We start from the raw sequence: 26,672 nt of genomic DNA on the forward strand, positions 1-26,672 counted from the left end.
GGCTAGAAAACAGACAAAAGCAATGGTGCCTTCAAGATGTGTTGCTTCACAGGAAATTTGAAACCCTACCACACCGACTCCTAATCTACACAGGTCTGAGCTGGTGACTCGCAGTCCCCTTACCACTTGTCGTTGTGCTTTTGGGAAGACGCTCACTTTAAACAATGTTTATTGAGACATCCCGACCTAGCCTGCAAGGGAGCAATCAGTCCCTTTGACCTGTAGGGAACCGACAAAAAAAGAATATAAAGGCTTGCACAAGGAACAGAAATGGGAAAAACACTTTTGACGGACATGCAAAGCCTTAACTTGGAAGTGGGTGGAGGGGGGACATATGGGGAAGGAGACAGCAGCTTTAAGAGTGACAATGTGCTGCTTCCACCACGTAACCCGGCTGCTATGAAGATCATGACAGCCCATGCCTGTTGGCAAGCCCAGCTCCCCAGTGGCGGACCAGGAAATGCAGATAGAGCCGCATTCAAGCTGCCGTGAATGGACTCTCTCGTCGGACGCATTTGTAATCTGAAAATGGTTTCCATGGCAGACTGCTCTATAATTGTTGACTACACGCACACAAGACTAGCACTTTTCAACTCATCTCCCTCCTCCTCCTTCCCGCAGAGGGGACGCGGGGGGGGTTATACTTTATGAAGCCACTTAGGAAGATGAACACCGACTGCCGCAGACGCACAGGCTTGAACGTGCTAGCATTTAGGCTATTTCAGGAGGCAGAGCTTTAATGATTATCTTCTCGCAATCATATTATGCAAATTGTTCCATTGAACTTTCATTCTGTTTGCAATTTGGGGACAGTTCATGCTGCTGCTGAGTAACAGGCAGCATTTTAAAATAGCACAGTAAAGGAAAAAAGGAGACAATATTTTGGCCAAGCACCTTTGCCTACCTAACATTCCAGGCCAGACATCCAAGGTGATAAATCAACATCAACAGCTTGCGTGATTAACACCGCACTGAATTGCCTCTTCCCCAGAGAATGCCTCCTTCGCATTCATGTTTGCCTGCCCTGCTGGATAGTAAGAGAGTGTAACAAAGGGCTAACATTGTTGATTGCGAGAATCAATAGAACACTTTGTGTAGGAGCCACTTTGCCCCTCCCTGACGCTAAAAGCTCATTTAACCAAAATGGTGCATAATTTATAAAAATGTTATACAGATCCAGAAGTTCCTAACCTCTGTCCACTGGCCATCATGGGAATATTCCATGACGTTATAAATTGACACGCTAGTGGCAACAGCAAGGGCCTTATTAAAGCATGAAAATGTGACCGTAGAGACATAATTACTTGTCGAAGGAAGACCTGCTGTATTTTATTACCAGAACCTGTCATCTTTAGATAAGGTAATTTGCAAGAGGAGTGAAAAAATGTTAACTAAAGAAAAACAAAAAACAAAAAAAATATAGAAACATACCCCCAGTGTCCTGGAGAGAGATACAGCTGTGCATTGATTTCAGTGGGCAAAACTTCGCGAGAGAGACTGATGCAATGTGTGAAAGGGTTTTAGTATCCCACCCTCTAGTTAAGTGACATTTCTATAAATGGAGCTGGATGCTGAGCGCCCACTCTGTTCATCTCATTGATTTCCTTGCTGTTGGATTGGAGGCATATGCACCTCGGTGCCTTTGATCTCACATACAACAGCAGGTTTGTGGTGCGTGTGCTTTTTTTGTTTTTGTTTTTAAAGTGGCTCTTGCTCCATCTGTCTGACATGCAACCGAGATCCCTATCCAAGCTCAGCTCCAAAGAAGTTCAACGTAGCAAAGCACACAAACAGCAGGGGCCCTCTAAATCTAAGAGATACAACCATACACATTAAACATTCTTCTTGCTCCTGCCTTCGTGCCCTCAGCTTGAGATCAGTTCAAGGGGCAGGCAAGGTTCAGAGGAAAGAGGTCATGGTATGGGCGGGTCAGCTATAACCAGGATGTGATTAGTCACAGGGGGAAGGTTGGGTGTCATTTGGAGATGCTTAAGAGACAGAGGAAAATGCTCTAAGGAACAGCATTTCTGATTCCCTTTCCCGAGAGACAAACCCAGGAATCTTCACAATATCTTTTTCCCTCACGTTCCTACAGGTTAGTCTGATTAACATGAAGCTTTTTTTTTTGGGGGGGGGGGGGGCGGGGGTGAGAGGAGAGAGAGAAAGAACGTTTTTATCCTGAAAGCAAACATTTTACAACCTGGCACACTGTTTAAATTCTCATCCAGAAGACAACTTGCGCACTATAAATTTTGTGGCCTTCAATTCAGATACCTAGCAAAGAAGAGCAGGCCCTGCAATCATGTAAACATAAGGTTCTATGAGTCAGACTAGATCAGGGGTCGGCAACATTTCAAAAGTGCTGTGCCGAGTCTTCATTTATTCACTAATTTAAGGTTTCGCATACCAGTAATACATTTTAACGTTTTTAGAAGGTCTCTTTCTCTAAGTCTATAATATATAACTAAACTATTGTTGTATGTAAAGTAAATAAGGTTTTTAAAATGTTTTAAGAAGATTTATTTAAAATTAATTTAAAATGCAGAGCCCCCCGGACCGGTGGCCAGGCCCAACAGTGAGAGTGCCACTGAAAATCAGCTCACGTGCCACCTTCGGCACACGTGCCATAGTTGCCTACCCCTGTACTAGATATTGAGACTGCCAATCCACCCTCTTCACAAATGCTGGTGGGGGAGGTTTGTATGCAGACATGGATGCATTGCTTGAGGTGTGCGTTTGGCCAGAAGTGGTGGGAACATTCAATCTTGACTGCTGCTTTGTACCAAGTGAATGCAGGCGCAACACATTCTGTCTGCTCTGAAATTTCTATTTCCACGAATAAAGGTCATGTTCTGCATTAGCCTGGTTTGGATTGAACCTACAGAAGTGAAAAGCAGCTCATCTACCATGCAAACAAACCTTTCTACCACCCGAATGAGGCAATGCTTCTAAGATCAGCAGTAAATCACAAGGTTTACCTCTATTCAGATTATTAACAGAGGGGGGCCCTGAGTGGGTACATGCTTCATTTAAACAAACAGATGAGGCACATTAGTACCTCATTAAGTATTTGCATTTGCCTTTCACAATTACTCAAGCACTCATAGTGCTGCACCAAGCAGGCTGGAAAAATAAATTCATAAAACATGAATATGTCCACTTAGCATTGGTAATCTAGGACAGTTACGCTCAGTCAGCTGACTAATTTAATAACTACAGATGATTGTCTAATGCAGCGACAAGCGGGTCCCAGACTTACTTTCTCCCAGTGTCTTCTGGAGAAGGTCATGCTTGGCCTGGAGCTTAGTGATCAGGTTCCTGCCTTCCAGGTACTCCTTCATTTTCTGTTGGGGTGAAAGAGAAAAGCAAAACCATCAAGGGGTGTTTATTTCTCAGCTGACAACCTTTGGTCTGCTGGACTCTGCATACAGTTGTGAACTGTAGTTACCAAACTCTATAGCGAGAAGGATGAAATAAATCTACAGACGTATATTGGAGTCTCAGCCCATACCCTAGCAATCTGCCATCTCATTTCTCTTGCCCCAGTCTAGATATGGACTGACTCGCAGCTGAATGCTTGGCATGTCTGAGACATCTAAGTGGCTGTCTTACACCCTGCTCTCCAGACAGAGAGAGAGACAGAAATGCACTTTCATCACGTCACCGACAACTGAATGAACAATCTGTTTTAACAAACTAAAAGACTGCTACTGTGCTTATTCTCACTTAACCTCTCTCACCCCACTTTACTCGTCAGATACTGCATCTGCCTCTATTCTGGACACACAATAAGGAAAGGAAAAAACCCAACAAAGATGACATTTCCTCTGCTCATCTCAAGCTAAAATATCGGACTATACTCTGTTTCTCTTAAGATGGATAGGTTTTTCAGCTCTTCAGAAGAGATTTATAAACTGTTTCACCACTTATTCTGGAGGACAATACATTTTTCTTCATTGCTAACATGCTGCAAGTGTACAGAGTGCTGTATAGAAAATCAGTGTCAAGTTTACAGTTGGAAGAGGTTAAGCATTTATAATATTTTGCTCAAATATTAGTGATGAACATATACACTACAACATTTCAAAAATGGAACCAATAGAAAGCGAGCTCAAGGGAAGACAATATCCTATGATAAATTATTCCAACTCTTGTCCCCATCTTACCTCATTTCTATCCACTGTCTTTCACTCTAGCTTTGTAGTGTCAAATTTAGACTAAGCTCCTTGAAATACAAATGGTGTATTAATTTAAAGTGCTATTTTACTCTGTTGGTCTTGTGTGGGTCATAACAATGGGCACGCTACAAATATACTTAAAGGGTGAGAAGAATCATGGAACAGGATACATAGACAGTATCAAGGGAAAATAAAACTATTTAGGAGCCCAGAAGCACCAAGTTGTGGGGCCGCTGACTGTTAGTTTCTAGAGACAAGTCAGTTACAAAGAAGATCGGCATTTGGGTTTTAATTAGTGGCCAAAAATCAGGATGCTGCTCCTGAGTCTGAACAACCGGAGTAGGAATTTCATCAAAAGTAAGTCTTTTGGGAGATTTGCAGATATATGGCTTTGTTGTGGACGGGTACATCAACAGCTTTGGTCCTGGATGAAACCAGGAAGCAGCGAAGTGAGTGGAAAAATAAATTAAAAATTAAAGATAACCAAACATTTCAGAACCTTCAAAAGAACCTTGTACCAAAGTTTCGTGCTGACTGGATATTTCCTCCCAGAATCTGTCCAAATCTATTCCAAGCATAGGCTGCTTCTTGCATTCTAATCATTTAGGTTTAAAAAAAAGAGTCACATCCATCCATTCAGATCTAGACAATTTCACTCAAGTTTTGACAGACAACCAGGTTGCGGCTTCATCCCTGCTTACCTCATGCAAAATGGCCAAATGATATTGCATTTCATGCTCCAGGGAGTTGGGATGGGAGATAAGTCTGATTCGGAAAGATGTTGTGCTCTCTCAACTCTGACAGAAGTCAAGGAGAGCTGAATAGGCGCAAAATATTTTCATGCAAATAACCGTCCGTGTGGCCAACAATGGGTAAATCAAAAGTTTAAAGATCCACAAATAAACTTGCTTCTCCAGAGACCTAAGCTTCTTTCTGAAGAAAAGTAAGACTATTTCATTCTTGCTTTACTTCTGCATTTATTATCTCCTGGCACCTTCTGACATTATAATGAACACCCAAGAGAAACTGGATTTTCATTGTTATTCAGGCCAAAAACCAAATGCAGGCGTTTTCCTTTGTCCAATGTTTAGTTTATTGGTTTTATTTTTATATTATTAGTTATTGTTGTGAGGTGGGGAGCTGAGTCAGGGGCTTTTTACACTTCAACTTACAGCAAGGAAACAAGCTGTATATTTGAAAGAATAGAGTAAATTCAAAAATTTCCATCAGAATTACTAGTTTGCTTCCCCCTTCCCTTACCCCACAGTTTAAAAAAACTGTATGTTTTGTTCTGCAAAGAGCTACCGGTTTAGCAGCCCTACGTACTGAACTCTTATTTTTCCATGGACCAAGTACACAAAGGACAACAGCAAGTCAACGTTTGCTCACACTGGCCTGTGAAGATATCATTCCCCTCAGGGAGGGACCACCTCTAGGTGTAAGGGCCATTCAATCTCCATGATCCTTTCGCTTCTTGGCCTCTTGGCTTAGAGAACCAACAAGAGGGCTAATCCGTTGTGTGGGGTGTTCGCATGTCCACTAGGAGCTGAAATGAAAGTACCCAAGAGCTACAGATTTTAAACTACCACCATTCTCGATGAGAGCAGAATCAGTGGCATAGCTGTGATATGTTCTCCCCCACTACCAATCCACTGAGCCATCCGTTCCCCCACAGCTGAAGTGACAGTTCTATTCCTTCTAGTTGGGCAGAACATTGGAAGTGTGTACAAATTTTTTGACATATGGAACATAAAAGAAAAACAAATCAAATACAAACTTTAATTCCATAATATAATACTAACACGTGTAATGAAGTTTCATCTTTGTTCTTGTGACAAAATGCTTCAGTTACTGTCATGGTTTATGAACCACCTTGATGGAATTGCATTACTGTATTTCTTGGCTGCATCTCTTTGCATATTGATGAAGAATGTAAAAGGTTGCCATTTGTAGGGAGGTGCAGATAGTATTAAAGAATCACTGACTTCTAATGGCAAAATTGATAAATATCCTCAGACACAATTCTGCTTAAACACAATTTTCGCCTCTTTATCCTATTTGTTGTTCAGCTAGGGATATTAAATACTGATATGGACAGGCCACACGGACGGTTATTTGCATGAAAATAGAACCTGTGTTTCTCTGAAATTCTATCTGGTCTTCTGCTTATTCCTTACTTAACGCCAGGCTCTTAAGTGTCTGGTATCAGCATTCTTCATACCAGCTAATTATGATATTATCCAACACATTATATCATTAGATCAGCAGTACAAGTTCATGACTTTCTAGTAGACAAATACTATTGAGAGTATCCCCAGTTACCAAACACAAACACCACACAGAACACTGTGGTCAAAGGGAATGAGACAATCCTGAAAATCAACAACATAAAGCCCTCTAATGAATGGATTTTAAAAAAATCTCCCATGAGATACCAGCAGATCTTGAAAAAAAGAGTTAAAATAATGAGAAACTGAAGATTAAAATGAAGATTCAGACTGTCTGTAAAGTCAGTGCACCTCACTGAGATGTGGAAGAAGAAGATGCTAAAGCATTACTGGGCTAGGTCGTGCAGTGATTAGAGAAACCTTTTGTTGCAGGACTGGTCATAGGTCAACGGTTTACTTCCTGCTGTCAGTCAAGATCCCATTAAAACAAATAACTATTTGATAATGAGGTACAAGATTGCCCTCCTGGATCCCATTTGACCATGAATCCTTGCTCCTGAGGAGCTGCACACAGACACTCAGACTTTAAGGCCAGAAGGGACCTATGTACATATGCCACACATCTGCAATACAGAAGTGTATGAAATGAGAGGAGAAAGGTGTTTTAAGGTACAGAACAGACCCATATAAAGGAAGTACACCTATTTATTTTGGTTCTCCCTCTCCTCTCACAGTACTGCATCCACCATGGTTTTGTCCTAGTTCTCACTGCTGGCCACACCCACTCTCGTAATAGACCCATAACCTCTGGCTGAGTTACTGAAGTCCTCAAATGATGATTTAAAGACTTCAGATTACAAAGAATCCACCGTTTACACTAGCTTAAACCTAAAGTGACCCATGCACCATGCTGCAGAAAAGGCAGACAGGCCACAATCTGAAACAGCTTTAAAAATAGCCGTACTATCTATGGCATGCAATCAAAGTAGAGCTGAAGGTGGCCTGCACTTGATGGATATTTCTGGAAAACCCAGGGTGCTCCATATGCGACACTGGAGGTGCCATCTCATGAAGGAAACAAAACTTTTCTCCTGGCCAGTTGAGGTCATTAAAGTAACTTATGAGTAAAGAAGGTGGGATTTAGCTCCAGCCTCCTGGCTAAAGCAGAATTTGAGCAATGCTACCTGCAAATTCCCCCTTGCAATATGACACATACACACCCATCACTATTTAGGATAGGAAGTGATGAACATCACATTTTACCCTAAATTTGCGTGGTGCCACTCTGAACTGCCTTGTTTTATTTCAGATGTGGCCACATTTCAGAGGCAAGAAAAGAGATTCTTGTATATAGAGCTTATCAAACACTTAGGGTTCCAGAGAAATACATTATGCGTTTGACATTTTTTCTCGTCTCTGAGGCTGTGAGTTACATTAGGAACACTGTGCCCCGTGCAGAGTTCTCCTATTGCTGCTACAAAGAAAACAATGGTTCCTATAGACTACTGGTATTTCATATCTTCCTCATACTACATTAAATCCAACCTTCCGGAGCCTGCCATCTTCCAGGAGCACACAAATAAAAAGGATGTTCATTTAAAATCAAAACGTGCAGGTTTTTCTTGACGAATTATGAAGATCCAGCAGCATTCCGTTTCAAACAGCAAAAACAAACACAAAAGTATGTGTGAACTCCACATGATTTAATTTCTGGCCTGGATTTAATCTAAGTACAATCAGACGCAAAAGGACAAAGAAAGATAGCAGTCATAATACAATTTCTGTATTGCAAAGACCTCAGAAAGGAGGGTCTGTTAACTAGTGACCATGTACACATTGCAATGGCTGTCGTCCCCAAATCCACGCACCTTTAATACCCTCCCCCACCCTGAGCCTGTTTAAATTTTTCCAGCAGGTGGAATGCATAATAGAGCAAAGTGTAAACTAGAGTACATCTTCCTGCTTTGCTACCAAGGCAGACAGGCAGTTATGGTTTCTGTGGCACCTTGTAGACTAACAGACATTTTGGAGCATAAGCTTTCGTGGGTGACTACCCACTTCGTCAGATGCATGTAGTGGAAATTTCCAGGGGCAGGTATATATATGCTAGCAAGCAAGCTAGAGATAACGAGGTTAGTTCAATCAGGGAGGATGAGGCCCTGTTCTAGCAGCTGAGGTGTGAAAACCAAGAGAGGAGAAACTGGTTCTGTAATTGCCAAGCCATTCACAATCTTTGTTCAATCCTGAGCTGATGGTGTCAAATTTGCAGATGAACTGAAGCTCAGCAGTTTTCTCTCTGAAGTCTGGTCCTGAAGTTTTTTTGCTGCAGGATGGCCACCCTAAGGTCTGCTATAGTGTGGCCAGGGAGGTTGAAGTGCTCTCTACAGGTTTTGTATATTGCCATTCCTATTATCTGATTTGGTGTCCATTTATCCTTTCCGTAGAGACGGTCCAGTTTGGCCGATGTACATAGCAGAGGGGCATTGCTGGCATATGATGGCCTAGATCACATTGGTGACCGTGCAGGTGAATGAATGGTGATGGTATGGCTGATCTGGTTAGGTCCTGTGATGGTGTCGCTGGTGTAGATATGTGGCAAAGTTGGCATCGAGGTTTGTTGCATGGATTGGTTCCTGAGCTGATCCCTGTTCTGATCCCCTGGTTCGGAGCACAACTGCTGCGACATCATCAGGGTACTGTTCCTGACAGCCTGTATTCATCTGTGTGTGGGATGTTTGTGTAAGAGCCTCTACATCCATTGTGGCTAGGATGGGCTTCTCTACCTGAGCTAGCATTGATGCATCATCATCTGGACCATGGGAGAGGGACTCTGGAAAAATTCCACGAACGATTTCAACAGCTTCCACCCACCATCAACCTCAGCCTGGACCAATCTACACGGGAGGTCCACTTCCTAGACACCATGGTGCAAATAAGTGATGGTCACAATTAACACCACCCTGTATCGAAAACTACCGACCGCTATGCTACCTTCATGCTCCAGCTTCCATCTCGGGACATCACACGATCCATTGTCTACAGCCAGCGCTGAGGTACACGCATCTGCTCTACCCCCTCAGCGAGACCACACCTCAAAATCTCCACAAAGCTTTTCAAAACTGCAATACCCGCACAAGGAAATAAGGAACCAGAGCAACAGAGCCAGACGTGTACCAGAGCCCCTAACTGCAAGACAACCAGAAAGAACCAACGCTCCACTGGCACCACATCGACCCAGCTAAACCCTCAAATGCATCATCAGGGATCTACAACCACCACCACACAGAAACCTCCCCTCCCACGACAATGATAACCACACTTTCACAGGGCCTTGGGTGGCAGGCCAGTCCTCGCCCACAGACAACCTGCCACCCTGAACGTATTCTCACCAGCAACTGCACCCTGCACCATAGTCCTCTAGCTCAGGACCGCAATCCATGCAACAAACCTTGATGCCAACTCTGCCCACATATCTACACCAGCGACACCATAACAGGACCTAACCAGATCAGCCATACCATCACCGGTTCATTCACCTGCACGTCCACCCATGTGATCTAGGCCATCATATGCCAGCAATGCCCCTCGCTATGTACATCGGCCAACTGGACAGTCTCTACGGAAGGATATGGACACAAATCAGTATTAGGAATGGCAATATACAAAAAACCTGTAGGAGAGCACTTCAACCTCCCTGGCCACACTATAGCAGACTTAAGGGCCATCCTGCAGCAAAAAACTTCAGGACAGACTTCAGAGAACTGCTGAGCTTCTTCATCTGCAAATTTGACACCATCAGCTCAGGATTGAACAAAGATGTGAATGGCTTGCAATTACAGAACAGTTTCTCCTCCCTTGTTTTCACACTCAGCTGCTAAACACAGGGCCTCATCCTCCCTGATTGAACTAACCTCGTTATCTCTAGCTTGCTTGCTAGCTCATTATACCTGCCCCTGGAAATTTCCACGTACATGCATCTGACGTGGGTAGCCCCCCACGAGCTTATGCCTCCAAAAGTCTGTTAGTCTATAAGGTGCCACCAGGATTCTCTGCTGCTTTTAACGATCCAGGACTAACACGGCTACCCCCTGATAGGTTATGCTTTCGAGACTACATGGAATAGTTGTCACATGTCCCATATCTTGGCTCCATCTCAAATTGTAGAGCAGGCTTTTTTTTTTTTAAAAAAAACATGAATGCAATCAGCACAATTAGCGATGTTCCCAGAATGCAATGAGTAAATCAGATCACCACATCACTGTGCTAATGGCAGTGATTAAAAGAGAAAGCATACATTGAGAGAAGCAGCAAGACATTTCTGTAAAATTAATTATCGATGAAATTAGAAATACTTACTCATGTCATGAGTTTTGTCAAATTTTATTAATTCATTTTTGTAAAGCACTTTGAAGAGAGCAAGCACTGTATTGTTGCTTACTATTATTTTTAGAACTATTATAATTAACTATAAAGCCAAAATTAATCCCCATTTTACAGATGGGAAAACTGAGTCGTCCTCCTTCCTTCCTATCCTTCGCAGACTATTAAATTTAAACTTGTTTTCTGAACAGAATCCCTCTTACATATTGTACTTACCACCACAGTATATGAATGCTGAAAAGTTCAAAAGCAAACAGCATGGTATGTAAATACTGATTTGGACCAGAGGATTAGGTTGATACTTAAAGTTGTTTCTTGTTATCTTCCAGTGAGCATTGTGCATGTGTGCGTGTATATGCACACGTGCGCATGCGCACACACGGTGCATGTGTGTGTGTGTATATGCATCACATTTGATCTGCAATACAGAAATGAGAGGAGGTAAGTATCTTTCCTTTACATGGGTCTGTTCTGTACCTTAAAAGGTCTGTGTATTTTGGCTCTCCTAACAATACTGCATTTACCATGGCTTTGTCGTAGTTCTCTTTAATGCTCATCAGCTCATTTCTGTGCATGAGGAAACAACCAATCTTTACAGATTCAAAGTCTGGAATTCTTAAGGATATGTATAAAAGTCTGTCCAATAAAAAAATCAATAAAGTATCTGCTTTGACAGTTTAAAGGTCCTTCATACATCAGCCTCATTCAGTTCCCAGTTATTTTATCATGGTTGCATATGACATGATAAATAGCACCTTCATTTCTTGGAGAAAGCCCTACAATCCTCTGGGACTGGCTGCATGGGAGCAGGATATTAACACTATGAAATGGAAAAGTACCGTGCATAGATAAATATCACAGTAAACTAACCCTATGAGCACATGAATATTTACACATACAGCATCTGCTCTCTCTAGAGGGAATACCTGAAATTCAATTTAAGATAATTTTTCTAGTTCCATAATCACAAGCAGGCTAGTCAATTGCTTCTTAATTGTATCAATTCACCTGCCCACTTTTTGCTAACTGACAGTTTCACCTTAAAAGAATACTTTTACATTTAATGCACTATTTTTAAGCATTTGGAGTGCTTGTCTAAGGGATGACAGGTTTATCGGAGAGTTTACTATTAGACAAGACCTGACAAAAACCATCCTGTCAGCCAATGTAATTTGCACAGAACTTCACAATTTTAATAAGCAAGACCATTCTTGTAAGAGGAATAGGAGAGATTTAAATATAGCAGTAGGCTCTCAAAAGAGGTCAGAGTAATGAATTGTATAGGTTTGGTTTTCAATTACTTTTTGGAAGAATATATTTTCAAAATATGAAATGATGCAGCAGCTCAACCTAAGTGATCACAACTCAAGGAAAAAAAATACATGCAGGTCTGAAAGGTAGTAAATCTAGAAGAAACTTGGAATTTTTACTTTGAGTGACCTAGTTTTTCCCACAAGACCAAATCTGTGTGCGCACTTGGGTAAATTTCCTTCCCAATTTTAAGCTCTGTCCTTTCAGCTCAACTGTAGGCTGATGAGAGAGACCAGATTTTACCCACCTGGCCATATTACAATCCAAATGCTAAATTCTATTCAGTAGACAAAAGTACTTATATGACTTTTTTTAAACAAAAATCTAAAGCCAACGTTTCATAATTTGTTTTTTAACAAATTATGGGGGGAGGGATAGCTCAGTGGTTTGAGCATTGGCCTGCTAAACCCAAGGTTGTGAATTCAATCTTTGAGGGGACCACTTAGGGATCTGGGGCAAAATCAGTACTTGATTCTGCTAGTGAAGGCAGGGGGCTGGACTCGATGACCTTTCAAGGTCCCTTCCAGCTCTAGGAGATAAATTAAAGTAATGGAGCTATCCTAATTTTTTTAATTTAAAAAAAAACCAGCTCTGGTGGCAGCAAGATTAAACCAGGAACACACTAATTTTCCCTTTTCATGGATCTACAGCAGATCATTTTTGTCAGGAACAGTGCAAGTTCCTGATTATGGATCTAGTGCCCTGATCCTGCAACTGCAGCATGCAGGCCACCCACTGCACCTATGCAGAGTTGCCATGACCTCCTGGGCCTCCACTAGGTGCTCTCTATCCTGGACTGCTACTGGACTGGAGCCTATAGTATGATGCCGAGGTTGAGAAAAGAATAACTGAGCCACAGTGGCATTTTCTGCATTAGCAACAAAGCAAATCAAAGTTGTCAGCATTTACCTACTGGGGGAAGACAAAGTATAGCTAAACTCATTAAGCATGAGTTATCAAAATTTAAAAATTATTAAAATACTGTCCCTTTAAATTCTTTCAAACTAAGACTAACCCGGGGCTCTCTGCTCCATTTTCATTTCCTCTGAAGTGTAAACCTGGTAATAAGCAGATCTCCTAGTTTCAGGAAGAGCTATCCAACATTACTAAGTAGATTCAAATGGCTTCCTATAAAAATTAAAAAATTGTCCCTGGAGATTAAACAGGAAAACTCAAGAGAACAAGAATACAGTCATGAGTATCTATAAGGGGGCAATGAATGCAGTATCTCAAACGTTCCTGAGAGCTTCTTGTCATTGTGAACACCTTGCGAGTCAAATCCCTTACCGTGAAGTAGAACTGCTCAGTCTCTTGCTGATTGGCCCGTCTCTTGGCAATGCTTGGCTTGCTCATGAAAGTTTCAGAGACTGTGGATTTGACAGATTCCATGGAGTTGCTGTATTGGAAGCAGTCAGAGACATCAAAGTCCTCAATTGTGACTATGTCTTGGATAGTCTGCAGTGTGGCTTCCATAGTTTTCTTAACCTGCCTCAGCAAGGACAAAGAGGAGTTAAAATAAAAAAAAGATGAGAATCAGCAGGTGAAAAACAGGGGATCGGTGTCCCAGAACATTTTATTAATATGACTTCCTTTGAGTCCTATGGGCTGTAACCACAGTACAAGCTCTGCTAATTAACAGAGCACAGTCCATGTAAACAACCAGCTAGCAGCAAAATAAATCTGCATTGCTGTATGCCAGGGGTAGGCAACCTATGGCACGAGCGCTGAAGGCGGCACGCGAGCTGATTTTCAGTGGCACTCACACTGCCCAGGTCCTGGTCACTGGTCTGGGGGCTCTGCATTTTAATTTAATTTTAAATAAAACTTCTTATACATTTAAAAAAAACCCTTATTTACTTTACATACAGCAATAGTTTAGTTATATATTATAGACATAGAGACCTTCTAAAAATGTTAAAATGTATTACTGGCACACGAAACCTTACTTTAGAGTGAATAAATGAAGACTTGGCACACCACTTCCGAAAGGTTGCCAACCCCTGCTGTATGCTGTACAAACCCTGTGGTAAGGAAAGCTTTATTCTAGTGCCCTGGTGCGGGGGAAATAGGGGGATCTGCCCATATAGCAAAGAGAAGTGTTGCGGGAAAGGTGGAAGGCTCAGAATCATTTTATTCATGTCACTAAATCTATTGGGCTTCAAAAAATAAAAAACACACTGCACTAAAGTAAGACCTCCTTGTAATTTGTCAAGTCTTTTATTGAAAGTGTCTTCCTTGCTTGGGGTCTATAAAGGAACTGCACAAACAGGATGATAAATTACAGGGGGGCTGGAGGTATGCACTGGATATTCTGAGGGGCTCCCCATGCAATACCATCCATTTAATCCTTTCAGGTCAAAGAGACTGAGAAAGATAGTAGACCTTGATGGGATGAATGCTTAGGGTTAGAGGAGGGAAAGAGGCAGCACAGAAGAGGGGGAGCGCCTCACTGTGCCAATATGATCCAAAGGCGGATTTCCCTCTATCTCCTTTTCAAAAGAGATTCACTTGATCTTCAAAAAACCACCGTTCGTTTCTTCTCTGCCTTGCACTTTGCATGGTCATTTACCTCTGTGCACAGTGAACGAACAGACATCAGGCAGTGAAGGAGTAGGTGCCAAACGTGTAGCCACCCAACTTGGCAAGAGCCGAATTGCTATTTACAACAGGTACCAAAACCTGCCCTTCTACACAGGCACAACCAATTAAACCAATTCACTGCAAACACCCCACAGTAAGGACTGCAAGAATCTCACTCTGCCTCCAGTTTTTTCATATAAACCCATTTCCCATCTCCTGGGATTTAAGTATCTGTCTGAAATAGCAGATAATGGAAGGAGAAAAGGTATACTTCACTTAGAGAAGCTGATAGTGACTTATTGATCACAAGCACTGAACCCTAAATCAGCTTAGTACCATTACTTAATTCCTGTCCGCCCCACGCCATCTATGCCCAAATGGAACAGGAGATGGACTTGAATATCAGAAACTGATTATAGTTTCTAGGTTTTTTAAGTAACTGAACATAGATATTTCAAGTACCATCATTTTTTCCTTATTAACAGTATAGTATCAATATTACACACAAAAATCTAACAACTGCCATGTAAGCACTTAATTCTCTAGTATCTTATTGTTCAGATTGCAACCTTAAAATACAAATTAAAAAACCACTAATGCACAGGTACAGATGTGCAATCTTGTGTCTTTTTTTAATTTAGACACCAGCTTTTAACACATTTGTAAAGACTTCTGTGGCCAGACAAGTAAACAAGAGATTGAGACTTCAAAATACAACAGCAACAAATGCTTCTGGTATTTGCTCTTTTCTACAAAGACATTCTCCAATATAGACTACCATCTCATTTGTTTCACATGGGAGAAATACTCCAGTACCTGCCAGCAAAACTAGGCTGAATACAAAGAAACATGTTCAACAGTAGCTGTAAGGAATACATTTGTAGTATAGATTTGTTTTATAAACCATGAGAAGGAAGAACTGTATTAAATCAGAGTCTATTGTTTACATGAGAGCTAAACATTCAAGTGAAACAAAAATTAGGACTTGCCTGAGGTTTATTATTTTTAAAACAAGATAGATCATTGATCCTTTGCTATTCAGATGCGGCTTCCTGAGACGTGGCCAAGCCTAGCAATTCAGATTGGGAAAAAGGATAAACACTGGATTTGTCTTCAAAATTTCTGCCCCATGCAAAGCTGCTGGGAAGGAAAGCCAGGGATACAGACACTGAAGCCCTCTGCTGCCCTCCTTCTACATCTTCCCTACACAGGTCAGCGCAAACAGGCTTACTGAGATGGGATACTCCCTTGTCCCTGGGCTGTGAAAAGATTCTAATATTGCAAATGCTGCAAGCAGTTTAGCAGCTCACCTCTTCGTTTTCAATCTTGAGTGTAGATAATCTAGACTGCAGCTGCTGGCATCTCTGCACCAACTCACTCTGGACTGGCTGCTGGGCACACAGTTGTGACACCTGCAAAAAAGAAGCCCCCTTGATAGAGCCACAGTACTTTCAATACCCAAGAAAGTCATAATTATTGCATTACAGTATTAAACAGTCCAACGATAGTGATAGTTTTAGTGCTTGAGAAGTCTCTGAATTTAAGCCAAAACAAACCAAAGCTAAACCCCATGTTTTCCTGAATTATAATCCCCTGCCCTTAAGGTCAAACAAGACAGGAGAGAGAGAAAAAAGAGAGAGACAAGGAAGAACTGAGTAAGAGAAAGAAGAGTCACTGTCAATGAGCTAATCCTGAAACATCTGACTTGCACTAGAGACCACAGGCTGAACAGAACCCAGACACTTCAACGGGATCTATGTCAGCTTATGGCAGGGAAGAATTTGGTCTAACAACTCAAGTACTTTGTGAAGGGAAAAAGCAGGCTTTTGGCTTGTCCACTTGGGGGTATCTAGTATTCTTCGTGGCTACAGGAAGGATTATACCTGTTTGCTGTGTGACAGCTGGGCAAGCATCTTTTTACATACTAAACACTGGGATCTCTCAGTACTGGTGAGAATGCTCACATTTCACAGCCATGCGCTTTGGTAAGAATAAACTGCTGATATCATGGCAGAAAGCTACAATCTGTTAAGGCTCAAGTTGCCAATCAAGCTCTACACCCACACACCCGCTCCCCCATATTATAAGTAAATTTCATACATACAAGAACCACCCCAACAATCCTAGGAGACCTGTACAAACCTTCCTACAGACATAACACATCAAGTCAGCAGGACACCATCAAGTCTCATGAGTAGGGATATCTGGTGGGGGGTGGGGAATGAATACGTGGAACTAGAAACCGAGTTGGCTGGGTGAGAGCCGTCCTTTTTACTCTCCTAGGGACACTAATCTGTGTATGAGTATAGAATAAAAAGGCCACTTTCCAGCTCAGGGTTTTCACATGTTCCCAGCCCTCCATTCCATCACTGAAGAAGAGACAGCCAGACTTACACTGTGTCTGTATGTCTAGGAATGAAAGAGCTCATTGGCCATCAGGAAACATCTCTCTAGCCTTTCCTCGTGTTCGCTGGGATAATCCAGACATCCAGCCAACTGACTTAAGTCATTACACTGCATGCAAATACCATTTAGATTTGTGAGCTGGCTTCAGTTTGGTTCCCAAACATAGCTCCCAGATACGCAGACACAATGGATAAAGCTATCTAGCAATATATTTTCATTGTCAAAAATGAAATTCCTTCAACTGCATTGTGTCACCATAAAATGTGTGAAGCACCACAAACCATTTGTGCTCCAGGACTACACAATCAAATGTCTCATAAAACTGCATATTAAATTCCTTGTTTTTCTATTTTTCTTCAGGCAGTGGCAGGGCTCTAGGAATCACTTTAGGTAGCAAAGGTTAATGACTCTGAATACTGGCTTCTTTCTGCAGCATAAATTTTCTTTGAATTAGCTCCTCTAACAAAAAGGGGCTATATATAAGGGTACAATATTCTTCCACTGGTGTGTTAGCAAGCAAGAGCTCTCCAATTCAGTCTTAGGAATGAGGTGTCAGAGGGGAGAGAAAGTCATCAAGTTGATATTTCAAGTTGATTTCTCTTCCGTCTCTTGCTGCACCCTCCACAAACCTATGCAACTGGAAAGCACCAGTGACGTGTCCATGTTAACAGCCGAGGGCAATGTGGCTGAGGAAGCAGAGCTGGGCTCTGTATGGGATGATTAAATCCTTCAGATGTTACTTCAGTCTTCTAATCTGAGAGTCCTTGTCTCAGCAGTCTCCTTGGTATGCTTGATAAATTTTACAAAAAGTCTGGATAGGTAGAAGATGCATGTATGGGAAGGGAACAATGGTGTTTCTACATCTTTAGGATCACAGCTATTTAGCTGCTTTCCTCTTCAGTTGGTTTCTTACTCAAAATGAGTCAATTGCAGTCTACAGAAATCCATGCCATGGCTTATATTTGCCTGTCCCCCTTTTCCAAGGCCTTCCCCTCAACTCCCAGGTGGGAATCAAACAGGTGGCCTTTTTGAGGAGGTTGCCATAAATGCAGTGTATGGATAGCTGAAGAAGCTGCTTATGGAAGTTGCACTGTCCCCATCTCATCCTGCGTAGCAGTTTTCCCTCCCACCTATATACAGGACTCCACAGAAAGGTTGCAGTCCTTGTCACTTACCTACCTAGCCAACACTGTCCTGTAACAATACAGTCTCAAGGCCATTCTTCCACACTTGAACTCCAGCCCAGTGACCCAGAGTACACGCCCGGAGCCCCAACCAACAGGGAAGTTTTGTTTTACTACAGATCTAATCCTTTCAATGTAATTCAATGGGATGGAGATTTCTGTGCAAGTTTACAGAGCTGGAGCAGAGGGAGATAAACTGACCATGTCACCCATGTGGGGCTGAAACTCAAACTTCATGGGAGGGCAGAAGACGTTGTTGTACATCTCCATGAGGCGCTGCTTGTCACTGTTGGCATCCAAGTTGTCCACTGCATTCTCAATGGCATCCAGGCCCTCGTGCTTAGACTGTTCCAGGTTCAGCTCCGCAGACAGGAACGTCCTGAGAGCTCTGTTGAGGCTGGCATGGTATCCCAGGTCACAGCACTGCTGGAAAAGAGACACCAGGCTATGTGAATAAAAAGGTTAAAACTAAATGGTCCCTGGGTAACGACAAGCGTAGCAGATTGCAAATCATGGATACTAAGTGGTACTCTTATGATGGACACTGTCATCTCACATCGAAAGCAAAGCAGTGCTCTTGACCACCTGTTCTCAGAGATCCCATGATCCATTATGTAAGAGGAGGGCTGTTAAACACAAGAAAGTCAAATTCCAACTCTGGTATTACAACCTGCCTCCCTACCATCCCCCTACAGTTTCAACTGGATACATCAGTCCCCGTTGACAGTCCTGAATTGTGCCAGAGTGTTGCTGTGTGTTGTTAAAAGCCTACCACATTTCACCCAAGAAATGGAGGATTTGATCAGTGGATTCCTATATATCCCTTACCTAGCTCACAGAGGCAATTGGCTGCTACTGGAAGCACTCTGAAATCCTTGGACAAAGGGCACTCTATGCAAGTATTCTAAACCTACTGAGCACTATTTTTCACATTGATCTTGGAGGAGCGATAAGCTGGTGTCAGTTGAACATCCAGACAACTGATCAGGACACACATTACACATACTACGTTCAGGGGCTCATCTTAATATGCTTTCCACAGAAGCATTCCTAAAAGTACCAGAAAGCCCAGTTTTCATAGATAGAGGATGTCCAAATTTTGCATTTAGCTGCTCAATCAGTACCTGGGTAAATGAGGGTATTAACACATCTAAATGCCACCTGGCTCAGAGGACCAATTTGTCACATTTCTGGCCGTCACAGCTTACCCTAGGTAACTATGAGACAAAGGCCAAATGACTTCTGCCATGCTATAAGGGCAAGAGTGCCCCTCAAAATGCATGGCTGGGATGGTTTCATTGCTAGGGTGAGATAAAGTGAACAAAAACCTTCAGGTAGAAAGGTCAGTCAAGCATTTATTGGATATTACTAACATTAGCATGACATCACTGAAAGCCAGTCAGGCAGCCTCATCTGCACCCAGCTTCCACAGCCAACTCCTAATATTTCATAAGGAAGAGAAGCTCTTTTCATTACTTGATCAGAAAGCCTGAATTTTACAGATATCTAATAAATAGAGCTAGAGGAATGTCCGTCTTTCAGGAACTGCAAGTGAGATTAAATATGTGAGGAGAATATCCAAGAAGAAAGAGCCCATCTGCTTGATTGCTATGCTGCTCTGTAAGCAAAAATCATAGCATCTCCTCCTCCTCCCCCATCATTTAGGTCTCATCACTGTCCTATTGTAAGTAAATGCCTTCAAAAAGAAAAAAAAGATACCCAGACCCTGCCCCTCCCCTGCTTTTACAAGACTTCTGCCACAGAATGCTACTACACGCCTGGGTATTGTGCCAATGGACTGTAGCAGGTGTGGCGCTCTTGCAAAGGAACAGCAGTTGCTGGCTTGACTGGAGATAGAGAATTAAAGGACATTAAATTCAATCAGGAAGAACAAAAACCCCAAGAACAAAAACAAAAGCTGCTTGATGGAGAATTTGCACGTGCGGGGACATTCTCTGGTAGAGAGCCATTCAAGCTATTGCCGCTCTGCAGGCACATTAAAATTCCATGTCCCATGCAGCAAAACTTGAGAGAAGTCAGATTCGGTTGGACCAACAATACGAGGAGGATCTGCTCAGACTGTTTACAGAGACTGATGCTTATTTTGCTTAAAATGTTGGTCAATCTACCACAGAGCCTAGACACACTGACAAGTTGATCTCCAGAGCTGGTGCCCATTTTTCAAATTACACCAAGTACATGTGCATCTGAGAGGAGGGCTGAGCTTATGTCAAAAGGATTCATTCATGAGACAGGAGAGTAAAATAAGATTTAATATTTCATAGTCCACCTCCAGGAGAAACCAGGAAGATTAGATTAAGACAACAAGTTCTCTCAGCTTTCCTTTATAGAAGCTGGTGGCTGAGAACATTTTCAGCCCTCTCCGTCACTAACATTTTAAAGCGTCCAGCATATCATATTTATAAGTGTCAGTCTCACTGGCCTTTTCTGGGTTATATAAATGTTTGATGGAAACATTCTCCAAGGAAAATCAATTTTTTATTAGAATTTAATGAAAGTTCATCCAAATTCATTTCTCAACATGACAGCTGATTAACCCTTTGCCGGCAAGTAGCCTTTAAACAAACCCAGAATACAAAGTGGAGGAAAATAACAGTTTTAAAACTCAAGTTTTTGTCTTGGGGGGGGAGGGAATGGAGGGAGCATGTGTAATTTTGGGGTGGGATGCAAGGGAAAAGGAAAGCTTGAGCTCTTGGTGAGACAGCAGAAATCTGTTTATTCCCAGGATTGCAAAGGCACCCTAAAAACAGGCTGTCAGACACTCACACACACATCCCCTGACTCCATTCTTTTTTCAGCCTTAGCGGTCCACTGGCTTTTTGGAGAGAAAATATAGATTGCAGGAGGGTCTCAAAGGTGGCTCAAACCAGACTTCTCTCAAGATCAATTTCTCGATTAGTGCAATAATTTCATTAACATAAGGATCTGTCTCAGTCACCAGAGCTGGGAAACAGAACCACTGACTAATATCTGGGACAACACACTGTTCTTAACTCACCACTGTTTCCATTGAGGATATTGTAGGTGTTTCACGGTAGGTTTTCAGATCCTGTTTGTATTTAAATCAGAACCTCAGTTATACCTCAACAGGCTTTACCATTGGTAGGTTTCAGTGTCTTAACAGTTACAATCTACAAGTGTCATTGTTAGACTGGGAGTACACTTAGCCCTATTTCCAGTTTTGTCACTGATTCACTGCATGAACCATCTAGTACCTTCACCTGTGTGACTGTTTCCCCCTCTGAAAAAATGGAGTTGATAGTGCTTATCTAGTCCTGTTAACACACTGGGGGGGATGGGGGGGGAAGGGGTGTCTACAGATAAATGTTCTATACTTAAGTATGCACTTTGCACAGTTAATCAAGTGGCTAAAGGGTTAACTATGTCATTGTGCATGAACATGCCCTGAACTGTAGCCATGTGACCTACTGTGTTCTATCAAGGAATGGAAAAAAAAAGTTAAGCACTGCTGAAACTTCTGTTCTTCCTGGCACCTGTGTATAGTCTGGAGACAGCTGTGCCAGCAGAGCAGCCAGAGCACTCTTATCAAGACAAGTCTTGCCAGCTAAACTGCTATAAACTCCTAGGGATCTCCTTGGTGTTTAAAGAGTTAAGGATTTATCAAGGAAATCTAAGTGAGTTTTGAGATTTTTCAATACACATACCTCATAGAAAGCATATTAATAACTGGCAGTGTGTTGGCTGAGTGCTTTACAATAATTTGTTATAAACCAGAACTGGAAGTTTCAAAAGAAAGAATTAGGTGTTCAAATCCCATTGGACTTCAGTGGGAACTGGGTGTCCAACTCCCTTAACCTCCTTTAGAACACCTAGTCTGACGAACACCCAGAAAGTAGTAATTTTCTACAACGCCAAGAAGCTGTAATACAAATCCAAGTCAATTTTTTTTTCATGTTGTCAGGTACAAACCCCTCAAAAGACAGAGGTTATAGTGGAAGTGCTGAATATTCCACCAATACAAAAGCATTGCCATGATGCATCACACAGCACAACATACCTCCTTTTAATAGTTACAGCTGCACCTCCAAATAAAAGATTTTTAAAGGTCTTATAGTATAGAGAGTCTTGATCTGCAGAGGAAAGAGCAGCAACCTTGCAGCACTGAGCACAATTAGTCTGACTTTACAACTGGCTGAATAATGACCAGTGGAGAGCGATCAGAGATGAGGAATTGATTCTCTTGTTCAAACCCCCACCTCACCCACTGCACCCACTCACTTAGCTTCCTCCAAACAACTTCCCCCAGGGCTCAAAGATGGCTTTAACCTTGATTACAGGGAAATACTACGGCTGTCATCAAGAAATGAAACAAAGTGGGATCCAATAGCAATCAATGACTTGATGAACAGAACTAATTCAATGCAGCTCATGCCTGTAAGGTGGGGTGGGGCACTCACACACTAGAGGAAAACATTATTCAACACTAGCTCTGAAAGACTGGGACCAGGTTTATACTACACCACTCAAGAGTGAAAAATCCGCACCCATGAGTGAGGTAGTTATATCGACCTAACCTCCCCTCGCCCCTGTGTAGACAGCACTGACAGCTACTGTCCCTTCGGGAGGTGGATCAATTATACTGATGGAAGCAGCTCCCCTATTGGCATAAGAGCATCTTTGCTGCAGGCGCACCATTGTAGCACCATATGGAAAGACAAGCCCTGGATCATCTGAGACTCCCATAGCAGCTTTTGTGAGTTTCCAGCAAGTGTGAATGTTAAGGTAGAGATGATAAAAGAGGCTGTCATTTATTCAGTTTATGCCTTTAATAAAACAAAATTTAGCGCTAAGAGAAACATGCTAAATTGCCACCCCTGGAGACTCAGGTTGTCTATTAGGCAGATGCAGGGCAACTAGCCATACATGCTGCTTTATGATAATTTGCCCCAACCCTAAGCTTGATGGGACTCTTCTAGGGAACAGGAGAGTTCTCCTTCCATAGACCATTTCTTTCTTCACCCCTTTGCTGAGACTACCATTGAGTTAGGGATGGGAATTAGCAGGACTGTTGGTGATACATAGACCAGTTCCCAGTAGCGAAGTTTAAACACAAATCTTATATTATGTAGTTCAAATAGCAGCAGTTGGAAACACATTATGTCACTGGGGACCTGTGTGGATCTGAATCAGCGGGAGGTCCTGAATACAGGAGCATGGCTCTACATATCTCACTGAACATTCTATAAAGAGACACCATACATTTGAAATTTAGACTACTTCAAAAAAATGAGTTAAAAGCAGTTTTGGGAGCTACATCTGCCTTTGAGTCCTTCTGCCAATTGTTTTACAGTTTTACAAACACATTTTCCTTTTTTACAAAAACCTGTCTCTTAGAATTATAATCTTGGGGATTTGCTTAAAACAGTAAGTATAAAATCTCAAACAAATTAAGCATTCCCTCTTTATAAAGATTTTTGTCCTCTGTGCCCATTGTACAAACTCCCCTTCTTTAATACTCCCTTTGCCAAGCAACTGTTTAAGAAAAGCCTCCTTAAGCCCTTTACTAGTGACTATTGTACCTGGTACATTTCCCGAATGTACAGTGAACAGGGCCTATTCTGCTCTTCAGACAGACAATGTTGCAGGCTATCATTGCAGAGGGGCTATCAAGGATGCTAGCACAAAAGGGGTTAAAGAAGGAGATGCACACAGTGGGGTTAATGGGAACGACATTAACCCAAGTAGCAGCACACTTACATCAATAAGATCAGACAGGTCATGGATGTAATACTTGAACACAGACGCATTGGTGGCTTCCAGAGCCAGCAGATACTCATTTCTTGCCTTAATGGCCTTCAGTTTATTTTCAGTATATTTTGCTTGGCGCTGAAAACAAACAAACAAAAAAAAGAGTTCATTTAAAAAAAAAAAAAAAAAGAAAAGAAAAAAAAGTTTTGTGGCAGAACCAACTGTGCCCTCAAAACAATTACACCTCATCTCAATGCTCACTTACCTTCATTTGGGAACTAATTTCATCTAACAAAATTCAAAGGCTTAACTTAGATCAACACAGATGGTTAATCAGACAACCCTGCATTTAGGGCTTTACCTGCAGACAACCCACAAACGAAGAGGGAGTGGAGGGGGTGAAATCTTAGATGGTCTTACAACATTATAAAATGACTTAAGAACAAGATGTCATTTTAGTCGACTTCGAGACCAGCAAGTCCTCTGGGCTACTTAATTTGATTGCTAGAGCATGTGGATCTGCTTAAGAAAAGAGCTAGGGATTAACATTTGCCCGTGTTTGCTTCCGCACCTCCAGATACCATGGGACAGACTCTCAGCGCTGCAACATCAGCTGCTCATGGTCTGGCCCCACATCTTACTACCCCATTGGCGTTGAAGAGAAGGCAATAACCTGCCCAAGAGCAACCTTAAGGAAGATATTCCTTACCTTCCAGCCTCACCTCTCTCCAAGTAAAGAGGCTTTGGCTCTGCAGCATCTATACATAATGAAGATAATTACAAAATTTGGCTGCTGTGCTATTCAGCCAAGTTAATGACAATGCTAACCTTTGCATTTCCTAACATTGCATCACTAAAAGGAAACTTCTCAGCAGTCCCTCTGGTGAATAACTGCAAAGTTCTCCTCCTGATACCATTTATTTTCTCAGTGCCGCTGCTCATTTACCTTCTCCTTCATTTTCTCAATTTTCTTGACTGAGCTCCGTCGGACATGTTTCTCTTCAAACCTAACGTTGGAAGTTGAGTCAGGGGAGCGTGGGGCCTGTTTGTCCTCTTGCTTCACCGACTTCCCAATCTGTTTCTCTTCTTGTTTTTCTGCCTCTTTCAGCTTGCTCTGAGCGCTGATGCTGTCAGCATTGTACATGTGATAAGTCTTCATCACCTGCAAGAGACATCACTGAGCAGTCACATAGCAGTATGGTTTTGTATGTTCTGAGAAGGATGAGCTTGTTGTACCCAAAGACAAACATGCTAGATCCTCACAGATTTTACATATGACTTCTCAACATGGAATATTTGCCACAGTTTCGGCCTCAAATATATCTGCACTAATGAAACTGGAAAAACCTGCACCAGTGCAAACCCTTGCCTATAGCTATCTTCACCAGGTTTCTGCACACCAGTGGCTGGCCACTGACTGCTGAAACTGGGACAAATCCCCAGTATAAACTAGGCCCTAGGTGCTTAGAGATTTTATTCACAAGGAGTGGGTGGGGAAATCAAACAGTGCTTTGATCTTTAAAACAAATGGATGTCATTCTACAGATCACAAATATTACTTCAAGATGGCCAAAGTGCCCTTCAAAATAAAAGGCAAAAAAGGTAAAAGTTCCATACAGAAACTGGTTTCAAAACAGCTACTCATTACCCCTAAATAAATATACTTCATTGTCCGACAATCATGGCTCTATAGATCATAATATTCTACTTCATGCAAGCCATCACATATCTAAGAAAGGATATTTTGTCAGTGACCAGTTGATGGGTAATAGCTTTTGGTAGAAAGAAAACCCAAAATGGGCAAGGAAAAGAACAGGGACAAAGCATGTGCACGTATGAAACTGGGGTTCTTAGAGTACTTCCGGAATCAAACTGGGTTATTATTCAGCTCTGGAGTGCTTTTTCCGTAATATAATTTTTTGACCTCACTAAGATCCTTCCAGTGGAAGCCAATGGATTAACCAAGGGGGGGGGGGGAGAAAAGAGGGGAAGAGAACAGGACACACAACCTATTTCCCTAAATTAGCTGCATGGTAAGTTTTGGTGATCCACTTGGTTTTCAAAAGTTTTGAGCTATAGCCTCAAAACTAAATGAAACCAGTCACCGGCGATTCACAAATCTCATGCAGCCCTCTGCAGATCAGTGGCTTGCTCCCATTGGCTTCAATGGCCATTGCCTGTCATTTCTCTGGATTAGCCCGAGATCCATATTTATTTTATTTTAAACACAACTAGAGGTCAACAGTTTATTTTTTTTTTTAAATACCAAAAACTAATAAAGGACCAGCTGATTCCCTTAACATAACCGAGGAGGGTTGTACCGCATTGGATAATCATCATATATATGTATTTTCCTTAAAGTGTTCACTCCCATAGTGTTTGAGGCCAACCATCAGTCCCTTTGTACTTTCTCCAACATGAGTGACCAAGAGCACAACACTGCTTGCTGAGGTCCTGTTGCTGGATCCAGTAGGAAAGGATGGTGTAGAAAGCAATGGGCGCTAGGGAGAGATGCACTGTAAGTTTCAGAGGGGCAAGTGCTTTAAAGTGAACAGCTGCATTTTAAGGAGTGTTTTGCAAAGAGAAACTTTTGCATAAAATATTACAGATAAAAATATCATTCTAAAATCTAGCTACTCAAACGCCACGTTTTATACTTTATTACAAGTACATCTGAAGATGTAGAGGAGAGACACACAAGCCTCTGATTTGATGCTTTGCCAGTGCCACACTGG

The 26,672-nt window shown here is 42.0% G+C and overlaps 1 protein-coding gene across 3 annotated transcripts in view; it reads right to left on the bottom strand.

Annotated features, from left to right (window-relative positions):
* SRGAP2 (SLIT-ROBO Rho GTPase activating protein 2) overlaps positions 1-26,672 on the bottom strand; it is a 245,483-nt gene that overhangs the window by 45,476 nt on the left and 173,335 nt on the right. The window contains exons 5-11 of one of the 3 annotated variants that reach the window (XM_075064849.1): positions 24,884-25,099; positions 23,947-24,075; positions 18,409-18,630; positions 15,928-16,029; positions 13,325-13,522; positions 3,260-3,344; positions 194-219 (exon numbers count right to left, since the gene is read on the bottom strand). In XM_075064849.1, coding sequence (XP_074920950.1) covers positions 206-219; positions 3,260-3,344; positions 13,325-13,522; positions 15,928-16,029; positions 18,409-18,630; positions 23,947-24,075; positions 24,884-25,099 — 966 coding nt within the window. In that variant the 3' untranslated portion in view covers positions 194-205. Of the gene's footprint in view, positions 1-193; positions 220-3,240; positions 3,345-13,324; positions 13,523-15,927; positions 16,030-18,408; positions 18,634-23,946; positions 24,076-24,883; positions 25,100-26,672 lie in introns of those variants that run through there. The other 2 variants (XM_075064850.1, XM_032792531.2) reach the window with 2 other exon arrangements.

This window comes from Chelonoidis abingdonii, chromosome 4, assembly GCF_003597395.2.
Source record: "Chelonoidis abingdonii isolate Lonesome George chromosome 4, CheloAbing_2.0, whole genome shotgun sequence".
In the NCBI taxonomy this organism is placed as follows: domain Eukaryota; kingdom Metazoa; phylum Chordata; order Testudines; family Testudinidae; genus Chelonoidis; species Chelonoidis abingdonii.